This window comes from Protopterus annectens, chromosome 1.part0 (assembly GCF_019279795.1).
Source record: "Protopterus annectens isolate FY-2018-M chromosome 1.part0, PAN1.0, whole genome shotgun sequence".
Taxonomy (NCBI): domain Eukaryota; kingdom Metazoa; phylum Chordata; order Ceratodontiformes; family Protopteridae; genus Protopterus; species Protopterus annectens.
This window is the reverse complement of record NC_056725.1, coordinates 921,512,517-921,525,870: the sequence shown is the minus strand read 5'-3', so window position 1 is coordinate 921,525,870 and position 13,354 is coordinate 921,512,517. Positions and strand designations below refer to the sequence as shown.

The following is a 13,354-nucleotide window of genomic DNA, read 5'->3' as shown; positions in this document are numbered from 1 at the left end:
AAATCCTTATTTTCAGCACAGTCAGGAATCAACATCATTTTCTGTTTAAGCAATCCAGTAATATGCTGCTGATACTTTAACATATGAAACTGGCAGTTTAAGGCCCTAATGGCCAAGGTTGCAGAAGTGTATACCTTCTTACAACATCTATCCAGCGCCCTGGAGTCTCTATCGGAGGGGGTAGCCTTAATGCCCTTGGGTCCCTGTGAAATGGTCTCAGGATCCGCAATAGGATTTTTAAAAAGGAACTTGTGAGAGTCAGGAACCCTTAATATCTATCAGGTTTTCTGGGAGCAGGAGGTAAAGAGTCAGGGGACAAGCTAGATTCCGAAAAGGCATCATCAACAATGTCTAATACAGGAGGGATAGCTAAAGGCCTGTGCTGGGGCAGGAGTAAGAAATCCCTAAGCCTCTTTTTAAAATCAGAATAATCCTGGCTTTCCCAACGAAAATGCTCCCTAAGAGTATGCAAGGTTTCACCAAAAGAGAAATCCCCTGGGGGGGGGGGGGGGTAGCAGAGGGAATAGAGTCCTCTGTATCAGAATCCTCATGGGTAGATAAGTGTAAATCCTGGTCATCAGAGGAAACTGAAACTTCAGAATCCTGGTCAGAAGTCATCATAAGCAAATTCAGTCCTAGGTCTCTTAGAGGGGGAAGGTTGGCTTCCCCTGATTAAAGTAATAAGGTCTTCAGCCATTCTTATAATTTGTTTTTTAGGCATAGAGGCCTGACCATGTGGTCTGGGTGTCGGTTTTCTAGGCATGGCTTGAGTTTTAGGCCTTGAAGAAGAAGATGGCATCGGTTTTAATATGCAAGTCAGTAGGCCTGAATACACCCTCAGAAGCCAGTGCCTGCACAGCGGCTCCAGACCCAACCAAGATAGAGACATCCGCAGGTTCCACAGCTGAAGCATCTCGCAGCATACCAGACTCCAAATGGGTCTCAGTAGAGGCCTGCGAATCTGAAGTAGCGTGTATCAGGGGCTGCGAAAGCACCTCACTGAGTATTGGCGAATTGCGACTGACTTAGGAGAAGCGTCGTCGACAGCTTTGGACCTAGGTGGCCTGTCTCTGTCTTTATCTTTGCATTTTTTCGGAATGTCGGTAGTCGGATGGCTTACCGAAGACATATCTGGATAATTGAACCGAGTACCAAAATATTTAGAAGCATAAATATACCGACGCTGAATAGTTTGTTGCTTAAATAAGACACAAAACTGACAGCGAGGTGCGTCGTGGTCAGGGCCTAGGCAAGGAATACAGTACGAATGGAAATCTTTATGAGGTATTTGCTTTCCACAAGAAATTCAATTATTGACTTTTACTGACATCGGTTTAGAGCAAGAAAAAGTTTCCCCAACGGGGCACTTAGCTTTAATTGAAGACTTTGGTTCTGAAACTCGAAAATGAAAATTTCAGGAGTCGGCCGACCGGCACTTGCGAACTGCTTCTGCTTTGGGCACCGCACGGCAAGAAAGGCTGATGTAATGGCGTTGGCTGCATGCTTTATACCTCTGACTCCCAGACGTCACAGAAGATGAGACAGCATCTGACGCAGGACCCAAGACTTTGATAATCAGGCCGACTGAGGGATACTGCAAGCAGATTACCCAAATGTGATGACTGCAACCATGAAACACGAAGAACATCTTTGATTTCTTCACAAATTGGTTTAATTTGCTTAGATCCAAAATTGGTCTCGGGTCTCCTGTCTTTTCTGGCACTAAAAAGAACTGTCAGTAAATTCCATATCCTGTTTTGTCTGGTGAGACCTCTTGGATGACACTTCTGTCTAGCAACTTTAGCATTTCTTGTGCTGCATCTTCCCAATGACTGGGCAGAACATTGGGGAGCTTCTTTCTTTTGAAAATTAGAAAGTGGGAAAAGAGAATGAAGTAACTTCTGGATATTATTTTTAATACTCAAGTATCTTTTGTTATAGAATCCCCAGCTTCTGGATGCAAGGACAAGGACAAATATCCCCCAACTGCCTCCAATGGTGGGCAGTCGGCAGCACTTCAAGAGCACTGAAAGGGTCTATCCAGAAAAGAATCTCGGGAACCCTAAGTTTGCAGGTCACCTTTGCCTCGAAGTTGGCATCTTCTGTTCGAACTCCATCCTCTGCCTCTGAAGTAGCTGTCTCCACGTGAGTCCTGGAAATGTCCCAGGGATTTGCAGAACCACATTTTCTTATCACCTCTCAGATTCCTTGAAAAAGTTTGCTGATGGGTAGAAAATTTAATTCCTATAGCAGACAGGGTCTTTCCATCTTGTTCATTGCAGGTAAGCATTTGTTTCACAGTGGGGCCTAACAAGGATCTTCCATCAAAAGGAGCACTGATGAAAGAACACTTGAAAGGCTCAGCAAAGTTGCATAGCCACATCCAGGCTTGTCTCCTTATAGCAATGCCTGAAACGGCTGTCAGGCTCCTTCCGCTGCATGAGAGATTAACCTTATGGACACATTGGAAATTGACAAGAGTGTGGCCAGCTGGGAATATGATCTTTTAAAATCCTCTGCAGATACAGACTCCAAGAGAGAGAGAGAGTTTGATAGTTCTTCTGTCAAATCTCTTTATAGTCTTGTAAAGTGTACCAGGTAGTTCAGGGGGACCTCAGGGTGAAAGTCACCAAAGTAAATACAAAATACATGCTTTCCATCTGTCCAGCACCCTAGCTTCTCTGTTGGGGGGGGTGGACATAGGAGCTCAGCCCTGCTAGCTCCTTTGTTGGTGACCCCACGTTTCCGACACTGACACTTTGGCTGCGGAACTCATCCCAATCTAAAGGCACAGGAACAAAACTGGCCAGGGGTATTGTTGCAGTCAAAGAAGTACTTCTCTTTGGATCCGACACTGAACTCTTGGAAAAGTTCGATCCTGGGGCTCTGAAACTGATGGATGGATCAGAGAAGGAGATAAACTGTGTGGGTAGTGGCAGGAAGGTTCCATGGTGCAATGGGGGACAGAGACGAGATAACCCCCATCTGGATCTGAGCAACTTTACATAATCCTATCCACATCCACTTCAGAAAGACTCCTGGAGGACAGATGGATGAAGTAGTACACTGAGGTCTGGAATGCTTTTAGGTGTCTGCATAAAAGGAGAATGGAGTTGAGGGGGGATAGGTTCTATCACAAACTCTGGTGAGCGAGTCCTCAGATGTAAGATGTGCTAGGCTTTGGATCCGATGATTTAGGATATGTAATTTGAGTGGTAGAACTGGCAGAAATAACAATGGGATATGAAGGCTTAGGATATGGAGGCTTTGGGTCCACAGTGTCTTTTCGATTTTAACAAGCTCAGATTTGATGACTTGGGAACATTTAACGGTGGCTCCAAGGAAGTCTTAGGAGACTTTGCTTCCTGTGCCCCAATGGAGCTTTTGAGGACTTACTGAGGGTTTGACCCGTGAAAACAAATGCCATCTGTTGCCTGGAATAGACACTGTTGTAATAAAGAATATATCTCAGCAGTAAATTATTTTTCTAATGTTTGCCAGATTTCCATGAATCCAGCTTGAAAATCTAAAAATCATACAAACAGATTTAGATCTGCATCTTTTAGCAATAATCATAGACAAGAATTTTATGTCATTATCTATAAATGAAAGGGGTCTATACTTTCCAATCAGACTGGGGTCTGAATTTGGCTTTAAGATAATGTATTCAAAGGTACATCTCTGATACTGTGCACATGGACATGGTTATACAATGTTAGGCGGATAGGAGAGAGATTGTAGAAAGCAGGTAATAGACAACTTTGGCCTCATATCTACAGCTCTCTCTTTCTCTCTCTCTCTCTCTCTCTCTCTCTGTATATACACACACACATATATATATATATATATATATATATATATATATATATATATATATGTGTGTGTGTGTGTGTGTGTGTGTATTTTTTGTAAAGGTTGAGCAAGGAAATCTATCAGAGTTGAGAGGACAGGGGGTGGATGAAAAGCACAGAAAAAAGTGGTGAACATCCTGTCAAGAGATGAGTAAATTTTGATAAGAATAAATCTGTTGGCAAATCTGAATAAATCTTTGCAAATTATTATGCAATTAGTAAAATATATGCCACTGTTTATTTTTTTATATTATTATTTGGATGTTTAAGTTTTAAAATGAAAGCTAATAATTTTGAAGGTAGGCTTCCTCATTCAGAATATTTGGTTGAGATATTGGACTAAAATATGATGAATTCTTAGTATGAATATTTTAAAAACTTCGTAAATCCACCAAGTGATTACTCATCTTAGAGAAACTAACTTTGAAATTCCATGTCTAAACCAGAGAAAATTTTCATTTTCTATGACAACAGTTTTCTACACATGCTTCTATAACTATGTATAAAATATATACATATGTTTACATTCCTAAATCTCAATTTGTTTAAGGAACAAAATACGGAACAAAAAACATCAAACACAAAACATTGCAAAATTCTCAACTGGGCTTTAACATGGTTCCAACAGGGGGGCAGGACCACTTTCCTTGCAATGCTGCAATTAATGTTTTGCGATTTGATGATTTTTTTGTTTGATAGCTGCGGTGGTACAGCGGTAGCATTGTTGCCTCACAGCAAGAGGTTCTCCTGTTCGGTTCTTGGCTGGAGTGCCTTCTGTGTGGAGTCTGCATGTCCTCCCCGTGGTCGAGTGGCCTCCGAAAGAAATGGGTGAATGGGCGTACCTTCGCTGAAGGTTGGGCATCGGGCTGGCCACTAGGCACCAAAAAAAAAAAAAAATCTACTGCCAATCCTTAGCGGACCGGAGTTCCGCTGTGGCGACCCCTAACCGGGAAAAGCCGAAAAGACGAACAACAACAACTTTGTTCTTTGAACAAAAAAAAAAATAATCAATAAAATGCACTGCAGCCATACAAGGGAACATATTAGATATCCTCAAATTATCACTTTTAAGGATGTCCAGCTGGTACTGTGATACTGTATGCTGTACATATGCCTAGTTGCAAGGAAAAAAATATTAAATTCTGATTTTATCTTTTTCATAATCTACTTATGTCATTTAACAGGTTTAGATTATATTTCCATTTAAATGATTGATGCACCATACTTGTAAAATGAAAGTTTAGAGAGATGAGATTAGACAGTGATTTGAGAAAGAGCCTGAATCAATGCTAAATTCTAATGCATGTGGATTTAGAGAAAAGGAAAATAAGCATAATCTAATCTGCCTTAAGATCTATGCGAAGGAGATGAAGACTTTAAATCATTTCCACCATGAAAAAACACCTGTAATAGTCAATGAGGTTCTCTAAGCTGATATTGTGTCTTTTTAAAAGGGATTTTTGAAATTACATTGTGGACCAGAACCTTTTTAATCTCATATAACATGATTAAATTCCAATACACATCAAAATAGTGTTATTATTTGAATAACTACTGAGAGATGCAGATAATTGTTAAAATGATGACTCGTTATCACAAGGGGCATACAATGAAGCAAGTTCTACATAAATCTTTATAACATTTCATGAATATAAACCTCCGCTTGCATATCTTTTCTCATTAAATTCACTCTGTCTAATTTTGCCTTTTAAATAATGGTGGTTACTCCCTTACTATTGCTGGAGCTTCCTGCTGCAAAAATATAGGGGATTCTATTTTGAAGTGGAATGCATACATCTAATCCCAGGTATACGGGAAGCTCAACTTCCCAAATTTCACCACAACCCCCTTTACCTGATTCTAAACCAGGCATACTAAAACAGTTTTCTTACAACAAGTAGAGATCAACTTGTCATTTCAAATTCATGAAAACTGGTAGGACCTTCAGGAGAATGCTCTACACATTTTCTGCTATTAGGATGTACTCATCTGCAAAAAGTCTAAATCAGGATTTTCTCTGCCACACTAACTCACAATTCTTCAGCTAAATGCTCATAAACCATTAATGCAAATTTCTCAGTAAGGAAGACAGGTAAACCTGTGGCCACTGGACAGCCTTGTCTAGCGCATAGTCTTGATGGCACCTCCTCTGAGACCACTCCTTTTGTTTTGGCTTGTCTCATGGAGAGTAAAAAGGGTTTTTTTTCCACCATCCTTTTTAAATCACCCACCATTTTCACAAATTAAATAATGACTGCAGACATTCTTTCTTATCTTAGCAAGCTTTTTATAATTAATTTTCAGAATTTATGTAGTTTATAAAAGTTACAAAAAGGAATTAACACTCCCTACTTTGCACAGACAGTTCGTTTCATCACTCTTCTGGCAATTTCTTCATTGTGGATGTCAAGAACCAAAAACGGACTCTGAAAAACAATGAAAGACACCATTGCAGCGACAGAATATTTAAATATTAACAAGAAAAAAAAAATATGAAAAAAAGTGGTCTAAACATACGTTCATTTGTCAATTTTTAAGCAGTTAACTAAAAATAAAAGTAATTATAGATGGTTTTCAACAGCACATCAGAATACACTATATATATATATATATATATATATACTATAGCCTTTTTGCTGGGAAGCAAAACCATTCTGACCTCACAGACAAATTAAAGCATGGCAACATTTTATAAATTTTATTTTTTGTCTCACAACACTTTTTTCTTCATAATTTTTGGGCTTCCCACAGGTAACAACTGGCTAGTTCCAGGAGCCTCTCCTCATCTTTCAATTCTACTGAACCAGACTAGCTCAGTTAGGCTAAGTCAGACTGGGACTAGTAATTAGATCTAAGCACACTGGAGCAGCATCCCACCACTGCTAGAGAGGTTTTTCCTCCTAAAGACCTGCCCTCTGCACATGTCCATTCATCCCAGGTGTAATAGGCTATGCTGGTGCATCATCACCTTCTCACATGCAACTCAGTTATAACCTGCCCCCTATGTGCAACACCTCCTGGGCATCTCCAGCCTCCACAAGCGATCATCTATAAGGAGTGTCTGGGTATGTACACACTGCACACACTGTCCAATCTCTGTATTAGCAAGTCCATCCTCCCTGCATGCATCAAGTGCCTGAGCTATTATTCAAACTTGGGTCACCAGAGCCATAGTTAGGGCTTCATCCCTCTTTGTCAGTTCTGTAAGCTTCATCAAATTATGTAAAAATAAATCATAAAGTTAATGGAAAAGTCAGCATCACAATAGGATGTACTGAGATTCCAAGTCTAGAAATCATAAGATAAAGTTCAAAACCTGTGCATTCTGCTCCCATAGCACTTCTCATCCTGAACAAACATTTAGTACTAAACTGCTTCTGTTGTGAGCAACATGGACATAACTGTAAGTCAAGAACTGGAACATCACAAAAACTTTTCTTCTGCATGTTTTAAAATCAAGTAGTTTTGTTAGGGACTTACCATAAATGTAGATGCATGAGTACATTCATTGTTGCAGCCATCATCTGTAGACTACACTGTCTGTAGAAACCCAGCAGCTGGCCTGATTTCCAAAGTTGTACCTTCCCCCAAATGTTTCAGCTAACTCACTCCCACAGTCACGCAAGTGCACTGCTGGTATGTGTGTGTGTGTGTGTGTGTGTGGGGGGGGGCGCACTGGCTCTATGCCATTTTTATATTGTTCTTGTCTTGATAATGGGAGGAGCTACAAACTGGAATAACAGCCTGAATGGACCAGGCGGGAGCATCCACTGTGTAAAAGACCCACCTCTTACATCCCCAATCACCCTGTAAATATAGCAAGGTCAAGGAGGGAGGAGACTTGGTAGGGAGATGACAGGGAAGATAAGGGGAAAAAAAAAAAAAAAAAAAAGAGTACTAACACCAAACACAGGAGAAAGGATCTGGGGGAAGAAGGGAGGGAATATGTACTACAGCAATGAATGTGATTGACCATCTACATTAATGGTAAACTCCTAACACAAATGTACTATGTCCACGATACTATTCAATGTTGCAGTCGCCATCTGTAGGATGACTCCCACAGCTTATCAGTAGTGGGTGGCAAATTGGAAAAGGTGATTCAGGAAAGTATACCTTGCAAAATGGCAGAAGCAAATGCTGCTCTGGCACCAGTGGCCATGCACAGGCTGTGCAGCCTGGAGAAGGTATGCACTGAGGATCATGTAGTTGCTTCAAGAACTGACTGGATGCTGACAACCCCCCCCCCCCACTAAGAAATACTGTGGTGGCCACATTGGTTCTGTTGCAATGGGCTTTCACATTCCTAAGGGAATTGTTTACCATAATTAGAACAGGAGTAACAAGTGCAAAGTTCAAGTCAGTTAGAAAGGCTTGCTTACTAACTGGTCATCTTTCCTTGCTCCTAACCAGGGATACAAAATACTAATTTATTTTGTTTTATCCAGGACATCTGCATCTCTTCCATCATTAATTTTGGCAGGGATTGGTGCAAAGGGATAAATCTGCCCTGGAAGAAAAAAAAGAAACAGAATGTTTCCTGCATGTTAATACTTGTAACTCTTTTGAGATCCTTCTTGTAGAGGCAACAACAGCGATAGGCTAAAAGAACAGTGTCTTCCAAGATAAACATTATTGGGGGGGCTGGTTCAAAAGGGGCTAAGTTAGATTGACTAAAACATAGTTGAGGTCTCATGGTAAAGATGCTTTTCAGCTAGGTGGCCTAACATGCAATATCACTTTTGGAAACTGCTTCAGCAATGAGTCTGAGTACAAGGGGTGAAGGTTTACTATAAGGCAGGCTAAGACAGCAGACATGTTGACCTTTAAGGGAAGCATAAGAGATGCCTGTCTTGAAGATGTCTGACAGACAGTCCAAGACAAGTGTCACATGTGCAGTGCTTAGGTCTTGGTTGATGGATATGCAGAGGGAAAATCTGTTCCACTTTGAAAATCCTAGCCCTCCCTCAAAAAAAAATAGTGATAGTTACTACATCCTCTCAGAAATGTGTCCAGCTGAGGTTAAGGTGAACCCATCCAAGGTGTTAGCCTTAGAGTGGTCAGGCTGGATGCACAAGGGACCCCTTGCTCCAAATGAGAAGGTGACATACTGAGGCAACACCACCGCTCTTTTCCTTTCAATGCTTAGCAAGAGGAAAAAAAACAGTGTTATCTGATCTAAATAAGAGCTATCAAATTGGCCTCTGGCCTGTCGTTCTTGATCTTTTGTAATACCCTGGGGATCAGGAGCTTAGGAGAAAAAGCATACAGAAACAGACCTTCCATTTCAGGGAGAAGGCACCTATCTACCTATCAAGCAGCTATTTCAGGGAGACGGCATCTATCTATCTAGCAGCTGGAGTTACTGTCTGTAGCAGAATGTTCGTTGGTGTACCTTTTACAGTGAGGCAAACAGTTCTATTTCTGGAACACCCCAATCTTTTATCAGAGTCAGGAAGATCACTGTCAGCATCTATGCTATCTCAGGAGGGATTGTATGCTGTTCTGAGTGTGATGTCCACCTCTTGAGCAATCGCCCAGGCTTACATTTCCAATCGCCACAATATGCTGGAGTGAGTCCCTCCTCGTTTGTTGACATGCACACCACTGTTGACAATTACTGTCTTTGAAAATTTGGAGGAATTATTTTCTCCCAAATCTGTTTAAATGCTGTTACGATCAGGATCACAGCCATCATTTCCTTCACATTTATGTATTTATTCCTTATGTTTGGTCCCATGTGTCCTTCACTTTCAGTTGTTCCATATGGGTACCATAAGCTGGGTTAAAGGAATCTGTGAGCATGCCTTGAGTGGGCTATGGTAATCTGAAGGGCATCCACACATTGTGTTCTAGCTGTCCTATCTACCTTGAGATCTGCTTCTTTAAGCAAAGAGAGAGAAAGCTGGGTCTCCAGAGACTGTGAATGATAGCACCATCAGTTGTTGTGGTATCACTTTAATTCTGTCTTATGCAACTTTAGGATGCAGAAAACCACAAAGCCCATCACACCTCTGCAGTGATTACTTTCTTCTCCTGGACATTCTGCCAGAAGAGGACCAGAGAGAGAGAGTACTTTGGACTGTGGTAAAAAAGTTTTCTGAAAGTTAGTGGTCAACAGGACCCCTAGAAAGACTAGGCTCCTTGTAGAGTACAACAGGATGTCTGCAATTTGATGGAGAGCCGCAGGCTCCCTGAAACAAATTATTGAAAAGTTAATGGTGATGTGGAACTCACCTAGAGACTTCTGCTTGAATGAGGTAGTCATCAAAGTATGGGTAAAGGGGGAATATGTATGTGTGTGTGTGGTATGTGTACATATATATATATATATATATATATATATATATATATATATATATATATATATATATATATATATATATAGGGACCATGATCTAGCCGCTAACCATAACCCACTTATTATGTGTTGAGACATGAATGCCAAGAAATTCACCTTGAGAGCAAAGCTCGAGAGGTGAATCTTAGCATCCGTGTCAAGGACCCATAATACAGGGTTATGATCGGTGAGATCAAGGGATGCTTACTATTTATTACGGTCGGGTTATGTGACACTCTAGAGCTTAACTGCTTTGTTTTTTCCAAATAATGGAGCATAATCAACACAATCCATACAGTACATATATATATATATATATATATATATATATATATATATATATATATATATATATATATATCTACACACACACACACACACACACACACACATATATATGTGTATATATAATATATTATACACACACACACTTATGTATATGTATATATATATATATATATATATATATATATATATATATATATATATATATATGTATATATATATATATATATATATATATATATATACATATACACAAACACACACCCACACACACACACACACACACACACATATACATACAAACAGAAAAACCTTAAGGCGGTAATGGGCACTCGGTATATCACACGTATGCTCACCGCAAACAGCATAGGGAATAAAGATGACATCTGGATGTACCAACTTCAGAAATTAAAAGTCCCAGGAGGAATGACAGTCCAAAGATACAAGTATAGTAGGTAACAATCATATCCAGAAGGAAAAAGGACCATCGGAGGAGGGAGGGAGAGAACACTGCAACCGTGATGAGAAGGACATCTACTGTTATGATTAAGATTTTACACAACTGTACTATGTCCTTCCATATCACTGCTGCAGTATTCTTTCAGCCCTCCAGGAAACCATGAAGAATGGCACTAGCAAAGCCAGCTTTGGCACTAGAAATCACATCCAAATTATAATGCCTGGTAAAGGTATGCACAGAAGTTCAGGTAGCTGTCTCAAGAATAGAATTAGTATTCATCCCCTTGAAAGAAGCACCAGAAGAAGTCACAGCCCTAGTAGAATGAGTCTTAACAGAAGAAGGAAGGCTCTTCCCATGAAAAGAAGAGCCAAAAAGCTTTGGCCTTACCCAAATACTATCAGAGTTGTCTACGCAAACCCAAGGTGTGCAAAACCTTCTCACTAGCAGACTGTGGAGAAGGAGGAAAAGTGGGTAAATGAACAGAAAGATTAAGAGACAACTCATTAACCACCTTGGGCATAAAAGAAGGACTACTACGAAGGGACACCCTGTCCTTATGGAAAGCTAAAACAAGAACAACAGCCATAAGGGTTTGCAGCTCAGGCACCCATCTAGCAGAAGTAAGGACAAAAGAACAGTCTTCCAAGAACAATGCTGTAAGGAAGCTGAAGCAGCAGGCTCAAAAGGAGCTGGAGTCAATTTTTCTAAAACAAAATTAAGGTAGCGGGAAGGAGGGACAGGCTTAGTGGGAGGCCTAATGTGAAGGACACCTTTAAGAAACTGTTTAGCCTCAAATCTGGAGGGTAAAGGGAGAGTCAAAGGCAGACAAGCAGTGATAGCCGATAGGTGGGCCTTAACAGAAGTATATGCCAACTCAGCATTGAGCAATTCACACAAACAAGAAAGAACCAAAGCAACATACACAGTAAGTGGATCCAGGTTATGAGAAAGACACTAAACAGTAAATCTCTTCCATTTGTATAAGTATAACTTCCTAGTAGTGGGTTTCCTGGCCTCCTGCAGGACCTGAAGCATGTCCTCAGAAACAAATGTGGCTACAGGGGATTAAAACTCTATCACCCACAATGTCAGATGAAGAGTGGACAGGTGTGGAGATAGTCCACCCTGTGAGATAATTTCTGATGATTGCCCTTGGCAAGATGCAGAAGGAGATGGAACCAATGCTGTCTGGGCCAAAAAAGGAGTCACCAGCAAGATTTTGGAAGCATCCCATTTTATTTTGAATAGGCCTTTCAGAATGACAGGAAGTGAGGGAAGGCACAAAGAAATTTTCCACCTTTCAGGCCAGAGGGTATGGTGATCTGGCACAAAACAGAGGAAGTTGTCTGTTCAGAGGGAAGGCAAACAGATGTACTTGAGGAGTGTCCCATAGGTGGGCAATGTCCAGAAACACTTCCATGTGTATCATCCTCTCATGGGATTGTGTTGTAGACTTGCTCAGAGAATCTACCACTATGTTCTGATCTGAAGGAATGTAAACTGCCTGAAGGGTCATCTGTTACTGGATAGCCAGCTACCAAACCTGAAGGACTAACATGCATAGGAGATGAGACGTTGCCTCCCCTTACTTTTTGATGTACCATATCACTGTGGTATTATTTATGTGAATCGTGAGGAGCCCTGGAAGGAAAAGAGAATGAAAAGCCTGAAGAGCCAGCAAAAGAGATCTCAACTCTGACATTGATCTGGTCTTTCTTTTGTTGAAGTGACAAAAGCCCTGCACCTTCAGAGGGCTAAAGGAGCCCCCCATCCCATGTCTGAGGCATCTTTTAAAAGTTCCTGAGAGGGGGAGTGGAGGCTGAAATGGAAGCCCTGGGTAGTGGGACAACTAATGAATTCACCACCGAAGTTCCAGCTTGAGGCATGGAAGACGGACTAGAAAATCTAAAGGATGAGAATGTTGAAGCCAAACTGACTTTAGAAACCATTGGAGCTTTCTTATGTGGAGCTTGGCCAAAGGGAGCATATGAATGGTGGAAGCCATGTAACCCAGAGCCCTCAGAAATTCTCTAACTGTGGCTGAAGCCTCAGGAAAAAGGGTCTGAATGAAAGCAATGAGAGTTAAGGCCTTATGAGGAGGCAGGGATGCTAGCATTGGAACAGTCTGGATCCTGCATCCCAGAAAAAACATGATCCTGAGAAGGAGTCAGGAAAGACTTCATGAAATTTATTGTAAACCCCAGGCTTTGCAGGAGGTCTGAATAAGCAGGTCGACTAGGTAAGGAAAAACCTGCATCCCTCCTAACCTGCAGAAGGCAATCACAGGAGCGAAGCATTTGGTGAAGATCATTTGGGCAGTAGACAGGCCAAAGGGCAAAGAAAAGAACTGAAAATGCCAGGAAGCAGAGAAATGTACAAACTTCCTGAAAAGGGGATGAACAAGAATGTGCAGATAAG

General features: G+C 41.0%; 1 protein-coding gene across 1 annotated transcript in view; it reads right to left on the bottom strand.

Moving 5' to 3' along the window:
* TRMT11 (tRNA methyltransferase 11 homolog) overlaps positions 1-13,354 on the bottom strand; it is a 587,167-nt gene that overhangs the window by 411,504 nt on the left and 162,309 nt on the right. Inside the window, exon 3 of the mRNA XM_044063974.1 lies at positions 6,204-6,277. Within this exon, the coding sequence (XP_043919909.1) occupies positions 6,204-6,277 (74 nt within the window). The remainder of the gene's footprint in view (positions 1-6,203; positions 6,278-13,354) is intronic.